At 45.1% G+C, this 11852-nt stretch overlaps 1 protein-coding gene across 1 annotated transcript; it reads left to right on the top strand.

The window, feature by feature from the left end:
- The first annotated feature begins 1620 nt into the window (after positions 1-1620).
- On the top strand, positions 1621-3161 carry LOC138892185 (uncharacterized). The gene is made up of 3 exons (XM_070175891.1): positions 1621-2245; positions 2460-2602; positions 2721-3161. Exons 1-3 carry the CDS (start codon positions 1621-1623, stop codon positions 3159-3161), a joined length of 1209 nt encoding a protein of 402 aa, XP_070031992.1.
- Positions 3162-11852: the final 8691 nt, after the last annotated feature.

Below are 11852 nucleotides of genomic sequence, written 5' to 3'. Positions count from 1 at the left end.
TATCGCCTTACTTTTTACTCATATTGCGTGAGTTTTGCATGTGTAATGCAATTATTTGTTCTAATTCGTGGTGTTTTATGTGTAGGAGTCGAATGGAAGTTATTTGGAAAATTGGCGTGTAAATTAAAGCAAAAATGGAAGAATTTGGAGGAAGTACGAGTTTGGTGTCCAGGTTGGCGCTAGGCACCAACCAAAATGCCATTTACAGAAGACCAAAAAGTTTGTTGTCCAGGTTGGTGCCAGACGCCAAGTGAGATGCCAAAGGGCGGATTTTGTCCTTATTTGACTGGGACTTAGTTATTTCAACCCTACATGCCCCCAACATGTATAAAAGGGGTTCAAAACCTATTTTTGGGTGGTTGGACATTCTTTGGAGACGAGAACAAGACATGGAACACTTGGGAGCAAGGATTCTCAGTTTTTCTTCATCTTTCTTAGTAGTTTCAATTTATTCAAACACTTGTGAATTTGTTTTGATACTATCATGAGTGGCTAAAATCCATTGTTCTGGGATTGTGATTTAGCCATGAATTTTGTTGTTTAAAGTTGACTTAACCTTAGTTACAATTTACCAATATATGGTAGTTTCTTCAATTTTGTGATTAATTGCTTAATTGTCAGGCCAACAGTTAGGTTCTATTTACTATCTACGCTATGCTTGGGAAAGCCATGTTTAGATTAGAGATGAATTGAAGAGGGCATGATCTTAACTCTAAGGGGGCGGATTTGTGGTTAGGATAGGAATATACCTAGTCACCGTGCTTTATTAAATATCGTAATATTAATGCGTTCTTAATAGATTGATTTCATAGGAATATATGCATTAATCTATTTTGAATAGGCGAGTAGTACTTCGGGAGAAGGCTACGAGAGCAATTGTTCGATTAATTAGAAACCATGAGTGAATTATATGAAAGGCAGAGTTAACTAGAACACAATAGGATTGGTGAATTGATCACAACCTTGGAATATTCGTCTCTACTGAATACACAATAACCATTTAGAATTATTATTTAGTATAATCACACTTTTGAACTCTGAGTTACTCGATTAAATAACAATCTTGGTGAATTTAGTGGGTAGTTAATACAAGAATCAGTGGGTTTGAAGCAGGTGCAAATCAATATTCCACTGGTAGACATCCTGCAAGAAGTGCCCAAATATGCTAAATACATCAAGGACATAGTGGCAAATAAACGGTGGTTGACCGAGTTTGAGACTGTGGCACCCATTGAGGAATGTAGGTCAAGAAGTTAAAGCAATCTACCTCAGAAATCGAAGGATCTTGTTAGTTTTACTATCCAAATCTCGATTGGTAGGCATGCAGTCGATCGAGCTTTGCATGATCTTGGAGCGAGCATCAATTCGATGCCGCTATTTGTGTTTAGACAATTGGGGTTAGGTGAGCCGTGCCCAACAACGGTAATCTTACAGTTGGGTGATATCTCCCTTGCTCATCCTGAAGGAGTCGTTGAAGATGTGTTAGTTCAAGTGGGTTCTTTCATATTCCCGGATGATTTTGTTATCTTGGACTAGGAGCCTGATCAGGAAGTCCCATTTATTTTAGGGCGTCCATCCTTAGCCACGGGCCGAGATATTATTGATGTATGTGAAGGAAAGATGATGATGAGAGTGGGTGACCAAGTGGAGGTATTTAATGTGTATAAAGCACTCAGATTGCCAGCCTACTATGTAGAGCTATCCTTGATTTATGTGGTGGAAAGTGATGTGATGCCATTGGTGTCACATAAGGGCACCATAGATCCACTTGAAAGAGCCTTGATTGGGGACGAAAGAGATAGTGAAGAGGAGATGATGGGTGAAATTGAGCAAGTACTTGACATGTCTTGCAGTTATGTCCATGGGTTAGGGAGATTTGAGGAGTTGGACAGGCCTGTCACTCTGACCCCTCATAAGCCATCTATTGAAGAAGCTCCAAAGCTAGAACTTAAGCCCCTTCCAGCACATCTACGCTATGCTTATTTGGGGAACTCTGAGACATTGCCAGTGATTATCTCATCCAGCTTGACTAATGTACAAGAAGAAAAATTGCTGAGAGTACTCCGCAAGCGTAAAAAGGCTATAAGGTGGACAATTGCTGACATCAAGGTAATCAATCAATCATTTTGCATGCATAAAATCTTACTGGAAGATGGACACCACCCCAATGTTGATAAGCAAAGGATATTAAATCCTATTATGAAGGAGCTCGTGAAGAAGGAAATAATTATGTGGCTCGATGCAGGTATCATCTTCCTTATCTCTGACAGCAACTCGGTAAGCCTAGTGCAATGTATGCCTAAAAAAGGGGAGATGACTGTGGTAGAGAATGAGAAAAATGAGCTAATTCCTACTTGTACCGTGACGGGGTGGAGAGTGTGTATTCATTATAGAAGGCTCAACAAAGCAACCCACAAGGATCACTTCCCACTTCCATTCATAGACCAAATGTTGGACAGATTGGCGGGGCATGAATATTATTGCTTCCTTTATGGTTATTTGGGATACAACCAGATTGTCAGATGCCGAGAGGATCAGGAGAAGACCACTTTTACTTGACCTTATGGCACTTTCGCTTTCAAGCGAATGCCGTTTAGTCTTTGTAATGCACCGGTCACTTTCCAGAGGTGCATGATGGTTATTTTCACTGACATGGTGGAAAAATTTATGGAAGTCTTTATTGATGATTTTTCGTCTTTGGGTCTTCTTATGATGCACAGCTGAACTACACCACTACTGAAAAGGAGTTGTTGGCCATTTTGTGGGCCTTTGATAAATTTTGGGCATACTTGGTGGGAACAAACGTCATAGTCCATACCGATCATGCAGCAATCGGGTATCTATTTACAAAAAAGGAATCCAAGGCTAGATTGATGCACTGGGTTTTGTTGTTGCAAGAATTTAATGTAGAAATACCAGATCGAAAGGGCACAGAGAACCAAGTAGCTGACCATCTATCAATGCTACAAAATCATGATCACGTGGAGGAGGGTGGACAATTTAAAGAGGCATTCCCCTATAAGCAACTTTTCGCTATCACCCAAGACCTTCCCCCATGGTATGCGGATTATGTGAATTATCTTGTGAGTGGGGTACTTCCTCCTGAAATTGAATCTGAAGCTAGAAAGAGGTTTCTACATGATTTGAACTTCTACTACTGAGATCAGCCATTCTTGTACAAGTCGTGTGCTGATCAGTTGATGAGGAGATGCATTCTAGAAAAGGAGGTGGAATTAGTGTTGTATGATTGGTGTGCATCACCTTATGGGGGCCATCATGGAGGCGATAAGACAGATGCAAAGGCGTTACAATCGGGGTTCTTTTGGCCAATATTGTTTAAGGATGCCCATGGATTTGTTAAGAAGTGTAAGCAGTGTCAAAATATAAGGACCATCACAAAGAGGCATGAGATGCCTTTGAATAACATCCTAAAGGTAGAGATTTTTTAAGTGTGGGGGATACACTTTATGGGACCATTCCCATTGTCCATAGGAAACAAATTGTCACGACCCAAAACTACCCTAACCCCTGTCGTGATGGCGCCTATCATGGAACTAGGCAAGCCGACTCATTTCCAAAACAAAATGATATTTTCATTTCAAAGATAATTTCAAGGTTATTTAACATAAAAACCACCATTTAAGAGTTCAAAACAAAGAAAAACAGAAGTGCGAAAAAGAAAAGCCCGACATCGGGGTGTCACTAGTCATGGGCATCTACTACTATCTGTCTAACAATGTCAAGGCTAACTCAGCCTGAAAATAGCTAAATACAACTAGAGGAAGACAAGAGGGAGAAGAGCAGGGGCTGCGATCGCCAAATAGCTACCTTGCTATCTCCAAGAAAATTCGCAACCAGAACACTCAATAATCGCTACCATGTCCAGCCACACCTGGATCTGCACACAAGGTGCAGGGAGTAACGTATGTACGCCAACTTAGTAAGTAACAACAATAAATAAAGACTGAGCAGTAGTAACGAGCAATAAAGCATATAATGTTCATATCAGGAAATCTCAGTCAAAATACCACATGCTCTTAAAAATCAGGATTTGAATCAAACATCTCGTTTAAACCCAATTCCAATAAAAATCATTTTTATTTTCCAATAGTTTTTCAAACAAAGGCTCAATGCAAAGGTGAGCAAAAATGATGAAATCATAAACAGCCAATCGGGCCGACCTCACAGTCACTCGTGCCACTCGGGCATACCTCCCAATCACTCTTGCCACTCGGGCATACCTCACAATCACTCTTGCCACTCGGGCATACCTCACAATCACTCTTGCCTCCCAGTCACTCAGCACTCGGCACTCGCACTCAGTAGGTACATGCGCTCACTGGGGGAGTGTACAGACTCTGGAGGGGCTCCTTTAGCCCAAGCGCTATAATCTGCACGGACAACTCATGTGCGATAATAATAAAGTATGCTGCAGGCGGGCAGCCCCGATCCACACTCATCCTCGCCAATCAGGCCCTCGTCCTCACTCAGTCACAAGTATGCTGCAGGCGGGCAGCCCCAATCCACACTCATCCTCACAAATCAGGCCCTCGGCCTCACTCAGTCATAAGTAACTCAAGCCTCTCGGGCATTTCAGTAAAACAGGGCATTCGGCCCAAAACATTCATATACATCAAAATAGAGTCATAAAACTGAGTTATGTGGTAAACAAGTATAAACATGACTGAGTATAGATTTTCAATCGAAAACAATGAGAGGATGGTAAGAAATAGGCCCTAAGGGTCCAAACAGCATTGGCGCAAGGCCTAAACATGGCATTCAGCCCAATTTACAAAAAATCTTTCTAAATCATATAAGTATCAATGATTTCAACAAAGTATGCAACTTTACAGTTGCTACGGGGCGGACCAAGTCACAAATCCCCAACAGTGCATGCCCACACGCCCGTCACCTAGCATGTGCATCACTAAAAATAGTAGAATGATACAAAATCCGGGGTTTCATACCCTCAGGACTAGATTTACAATCGTTACTTACCTCAAACCGGTCAAATCTCTACCCCGCACTGCTCTTGCCTCTGGACTCGCCCTCCAAATGCTCCAATATACGCTAATGGAATGAATTCCACAAGAAAAGCTTCAAAATTAGACCAAAACCCGAAATTGGCTCAAAATTCGCCTGTGGGGCCCACGTCTCGGAACCCGACAAAAGTTATAAAATCCGAAAGCCCATTCAACCACGAGTCTACCCATACCAATTTTACCAAAATCTGACCTCAACTCGACCCTCAAATCTACAAATCTAATATCCAAATTTCTAAGTTTCAATCTCTAATTTACCCCTCAAAATCATGTAATCTAGTCGAATTACTCGATGATAATTCACTATTATGGAGTAGAAATGATCACAAGGGACTTACCTCAAGTTTTCCTTGAAAATATAACAAAAATCGCTTCTCCCCAAGCTCCAATTTGTCAAAAATGGCAAATGGGACGAAGCCCCCGTTTTTATAATTCTGCCCAGAATCCTAGGTTCTGCCTCGATCTTGGCCTTCGATCGAGGTCCTCGATCCTGGTTCTCGGTCCTGGCCCTCGATTATGACCCTCGACCCTGGGCTCGATCATGCCTTCGATCGTGACCCTCGACCCTGGGCTCGATCATGCCTTCGATCGTGACCCTCGACCCTGGGCTCGATCTGGGCTTCGATCGTGGCTATCGACCCTGAGCTCGATCTGGGCTCGATTCTGGGCAGAAGCAATTTCCAACATAAGGAAATTACAGCAGTTGTTCTAGCTCAATTTTTGATCCGTTAACCATCCGAAACTCACCCGAGGCCCTCGGGACCTCAACCAAATATACCAACAAGTCCTAAAACATCATACGAACTTAGTCGAATCCTCAAATCACCTCAAACAACGCTAAAACCATGAATTACACCCCAATTCAAGCCTAATGAACTTTGAAATTTCTAATTTCTACAAACAACTCCGGAACCTATCAAATCACGTCCGATTGATCTCAAATTTTGCACACAAGTCCTAAATGACATAACAGGGTATTCCAATTTTTAGAATCAGATTCCGACCCCGATATAAAAAAGTCAACCCCCCGGTCAAACTTCTCAAAAATAAAACTTTCGGCATTTCAAGCCTAATTCCTCCACGGACTTCCAAATAATATTCCGGACACGCTCCTAAGCCCGAAATCACCATACGGAGCTATTGGAATCATCAAAATTCAAATCCGAGGTCGTTTACATATAGGTCCATATCCGGTCCACTTTTCTAACTTAAAATTTTTAATTATAAGACTAAGTGTCTCATTTCACCCCGAGTTCCTTCCGGACTCGAACCAACTAACCCGATATAACATAATATAGCTGAATAACACAAAGAGAAGTAGGAATGGGGAAAACATGGTTATAACTCTCAAAACGACCGGCCGGGTCGTTACATCCTCCCCCTCTTAAACATCTGTTTGTTCTCGAACGGTTCTAGAAATATACCTGGAGTCTCGAATAGGCGTGGATATCTGCTCCGCATCTCCCGCTCGGTCTCCCAAGTGGCCTCCTCCACAGGCTGACCTCTCCATTGCACCTTCACTGAAGCTATATCCTTTGACCTCAACCTTCGAAGCTGCCGATCCAAAATAGCCACCGGCTCCACATCATAAGTCATATCACCCTCTAACTGAACCGTGCTGAAATCCAAAACATGGGACGGATCTCCAATATACTTCCGGAGCATGGAAACATGAAACACTGGATACACACTCGACAAGCTGGGTGGCAAGGCAAGCTTATAAGCCACCTCTCCTATCCTCTGAAGCACCTCAAAAGGCCCAATGAACCGGGGGCTCAACTTGCCCCTCTTCCCAAACCTCATAACACCCTTCATGGGTGATACCTTTAGCAAAACCTTCTCCCCAACAATAAAAGACACATCATGGACCTTCCTATCCGCGTAGCTCTTCTACCTAGACTGCGCCGTGCGAAGCCGCTCCTGAATCAATTTCACCTTATCTAATACATCCTGGACTAAGTCTGTACCTAAGAGCCTAGCCTCACCCGGCTCAAACCATCCAACCGGAGATCTACACCTCCTCTCATACAAAGCCTCGTACGGAGCCATCTGAATACTCGACTGATAACTGTTGTTATATGCAAACTCCGCGAGTGGCAAAAACTAGTCCCATGAACCCCCAAAATCAATGACACAAGCATGCAACATGTCCTCCAATATCTGAATAGTGCGTTCTGACTGCCTGTCCGTCTGAGGGTGAAAAGCTGTGCTTAACTCAACCTGAGTACCCAACTCTCGCTGCACGGCCCTCCAAAACTGCGATGTGAACTGAGTACCCCTATCTGAAATGATGGAAACTGGGACACCATGCAGGCGAACGATCTCTCGGATGTAAATTTCAGCCAACCGCTCTGAAGAGTATGTAGTACCAATTGGAATGAAGTGTGAGGACTTGGTCAGCCGATCCACAATAACCCAAATAGCGTCGAACTTCCTCGTAGTCCGTGGGAGCCCAACTACAAAGTCCATAGTGATCTGCTCCCACTTCCACTCTCGGATCTCTAACCTCTGAAGCAAGCCACCTGGTCTTTGATGCTCATACTTAACCTTCTGACAGTATAGACACCGAGCCACAAACCCAACTATATCCTTCTTCATCCGCCTCCACCAATAGTGCTACCTCAAATCCTGGTACATCTTCGCTGCACCCGAATGGATGGAATATCGCGAGCTGTGGGCCTCTTCAAGAATCAGCTCTCGAAGCCCATCTACATTAGGCACATATATCCGGCCCTGCATTCTCAGCACCCCGTCATCACCAATAGTCACATCCTTAGCATCACCTCTCCGAACCCTCTCCTGAAAAACGAGCAAGTGAGGGTCATCATACTGACGCTCCCTGATACGGTCATAAAGAGAAGACCTGGAGACCACCCAAGCCAATACCCGACTAGGCTCCGAAATATCCAATCTGACAAGCTGGCCTGCCAAGGTCTGGACGTCTAATGCCAAAGGTCTCTCTGCTGCTGGAAGATAGGCTAAACTCCCCAAACTCTCTGCCTAGCGACTCAAAGTATCGGCCACCACATTAGCCTTCCCCGGTTGGTACAAGATAGTGATATCATAGTCCTTAGGAAGCTCCAACCATCTCCACTGACGCAAATTAAGATCCTTCTGCTTTAACAGATACTGCAGACTCCAGTGATCAGTATAGATCTCACAATGAACCCCATACAAATAATAACGCCAAATCTTCAAGGCGTGAACAATGACTGCTAACTCACGATCATGGATAGGATAGTTCTTCTCATGCGTCTTCAACTGGCGCGAGGCATAGGTAATCACCCTACCCTCCTGCATCAAAACACAACCAATGCCTATCCTTGAGGCATCATAATACACTGTGTAGGAACCTGAAGCTGATGGCAAAACTAACACTGGAGCTGTGGTTAAAGCAGTCTTGAGCTTCTGAAAGGTTTCCTCACATTCATCCGACCACCTGAATGGAGCACCCTTTTGGGTCAATTTGGTCAAGGGCGATGCAATAGATGAAAATCCCTCCACAAAGCGACGGTAGTAACCCGCCAAACCAAGAAAGCTCCTAATCTCCATGGCTGAGGACGGTCTGGGCCAACTCTGCACCGCCTCTATCTTCTTCGGATCCACCTGAATACCCCCACTGGACACCACGTGCCCCAAGAATGCTACTGAACTGAGCCAAAACTCATATTTAGAGAACTTTGCATAAAGCTTCTCCTCGTTCAATCTCTGCAATATAGCCCTCAAATGCTGAGAGTGCTCTTCCTGGCTACGAGAGTACACCAGGATGTCATCAATGAATACAATGACGAATGAGTCCAAATAGGGCTGGAATACACTGTTCATCAGATGCATGAACGCTGCTGGGGCATTGGTCAGCCCAAAAGACATCACCATAAACTCATAATGGCCATATCGGGTTCTGAAAGCTGTCTTGAGAATATCTTAATCTCGAATCTTCAGCTGGTGATAATCGGACCTCAAATCAATCTTGGAGAACACCCTCGCTCCCTGAAGCTGGTTGAATAAATCATCAATGCGAGGCAAAGGATACTTGTTCTTGACTATGACCTTGTTTAACTGCCTGTAATCAATACACATTCTCGTGGAACCATCCTTCTTTTTCACAAATAGAACCGGTGCACCCCAAGGTGACACACTAGGACGAATAAACCCCTTATCAAGGAGTTCCGGAAGCTGTTCTTTCAATTCCTTCAACTTCGCCGGTGCCATACGATACGGTGGAATAGAAATGGACTGAGTGTCCGGCACCAAATTAATACCAAAGTCAATATCCCTATCAGACGGCATGCCCGGTAGGTCTGCAGGAAACATATCCGGAAAATCACGTACCACCGGAACAGAATAAATGACAGGAGTCTCTACACTAACATCCCTCACAAAAGCCAAATAATACAGGCAACCCTTCTCAACCATGCGCTGAGCCTTCAAATATGAAATCACCCTACTTGGTACATAATCTATAGAACCGCTCCACTCAACCCTCGGAATTCCCGGCATAGCCAACGTCACCATCTTAGCGTGACAATCTAGAACAGCATGACATGGAGATAACCAATCCATGCCCAATATCACATCAAAGTCAACCATACTGAGCAACAATAGATCTACTCGGCTCTCCAGACCCCCAATAGTCACCCCACATGACCGATATACGCGGTCTACAATAATAGTATCGCCTACAGGAGTAGATACATGTACAGATGAAACTAAGGACTCACGGGGCATATCCAGAAAATGGGCAAAATACGAGAAAACATATGAATACGTGGAACCAGGGTCAAATAATACTGAGACATCTCTGTGGCAAACTGAGACAATACCTGTAATCACAGCATCTGAAGCAATAGCATCTGGTCTGGCAGGGAGAGCATAGAAACGGGCCTGACCACCCCCTGATCTGCCTCCCCCTCTAGGGCGACCCCTAGCTTACTGACCTCCACCCCGAGCTGACTGGGCGGATGGTGAGGTAGCTAGGGCTATAGTCGGAGGTTGGCTCCTCTGCTGAGATAGACCTCCATGACAACGAGGACACTGCCTACACATATGCCCAAGCTCCCCACACTCAAAACAACTCCCTGGTGTTGGTGGCGGAGACTGAAGGGAACCCCTAGCACCGGGATGACTGGTAGAAGAACCTGGCATAGAAGAGCCCTGAACAGGTGGAGCACGGGACGAACTCTGAACTTGAAGGGCACTAAGTGATGAGTGGCCCTGATGAGAACTGTGAGAACCATGGCCAGATGCTGCACCCCGATGAAATGGCCGAGCTGACTGAGCCTGTCTGAAATGATGACCTCTACCGTGCTGGAACTGACCCCCAAAAGGAGCAACGCTGAATCCACCCTGACCACGAGGCCTCTTGGCCTCCCGCTTAACCCTCTCCTGACCACGAACCATCTCAATCTGCCGAGCAATGTCGATAACCTCATCAAAGGTAGTACCCGAAACTCGCTACCTGGTCATGAGCAACTGTAGCTGATAAGTGAGGCCATCAATAAACCTCATGACCCTCTTTCTGTACGTGGGAACCAACCAGATATCATGACGGGCCAACACGGAGAACTGCATCTCATACTGCATCACAGACATATCACCCTGGCGTAGCCACTCAAACTGTCTACACAGCTCCTCTCTGCGGGATCGAGGCACGAACTTCTCCAAAAAGACCACGGAGAACTGCTGCCAAGTAAGGGGTGCTGCGCCAACAGGCCTACGCCTCTCGTTAGTCTCCCACCATCTGAGTGCAGCCCCAGAAAACTGAAAGGTAGTGAACGAGACCCCACAAGTCTCCAAAATACCAGCAGTACGGAGTATCCTCTAACACATGTCCAAAAAGTCCTGGGCATCCTCTCTCTCTGTGCCACTAAAAGGTGGTGGCTGAAGTCTCCCAAACCTCTCCAACCTACGCTGGTCATCCTCAGGCATAACAGGAAACACATAATCCTGAGCAATAGCAACTGGATGGGCTGTTGGTGCCTCTGGTGTCTGAAGTCCCTGAATAACCTGCTCGGTTGTGCGAGCGATAGGAGTCTGAGTGCCTCCCATGGCCTGAGAAGTGGTTGCGGCCGTCGAAATAGAGACCGCCTGAGCAAGGCTAGTACACGCTGTCAGAATCTGAGCTAAGGCCTCCTGAAGGCCTGGAATCATAATGGGCACATGTTGTGCCTGAGCTGGTGTATTAATAACTGGAACTTGGTCCTGATCTGGGACAACCGGTGGATCTGTAGGTTCTGTCCCAACTGTTGTATGGGCTACACCTCTGCCCCTACCACGGCCTCTACCGCGGCCTCGGCCTCTCGCGCCCTGGCTGGTGGTACTGGTAGCTGGCCCTCCTGACCGGTAGCACGAGTCCTCACAATCTGTGAGAGAATGAAACAACAGAAGTTTAGTTACTAGAATCAACAGATTCGCACAACAAGAATTCAAGAATATGGAGTTTCCTAAAGGTTCTGTAGCCTCCTGAAGATAAGTACAGACGTCTCCGTGCCGATCCGCAAGACTCTACTAAACCCGCTCATGACTCGTGAGACCTATGTAACCTAGGCTCTGATACCATTTTGTCACGACCCAAAACTAACCCCCTGTCGTGATGGCGTCTATCGTGGAACTAGGCAAGCCAACTCATTTCCAAAACAAAACGATATTTTTATTTCAAAGATAATTTCAAGGTTATTTAACATAAAAACCTCCATTTAAGAGTTCAAATCAAAGAAAAACAGAAGTGCAGAAAAGAAAAGCCCGACATCGGGGTGTCACTAGTCATGGGCATCTACTACGATCTGTCTAACAATGTCAAGGCTAACTCAG

Source organism: Nicotiana tomentosiformis, chromosome 5 (genome assembly GCF_000390325.3).
Source record: "Nicotiana tomentosiformis chromosome 5, ASM39032v3, whole genome shotgun sequence".
In the NCBI taxonomy this organism is placed as follows: domain Eukaryota; kingdom Viridiplantae; phylum Streptophyta; class Magnoliopsida; order Solanales; family Solanaceae; genus Nicotiana; species Nicotiana tomentosiformis.
The sequence above is the reverse complement of the archived record's forward strand: the minus strand, read 5'-3'. Positions and strand labels throughout refer to the sequence as shown.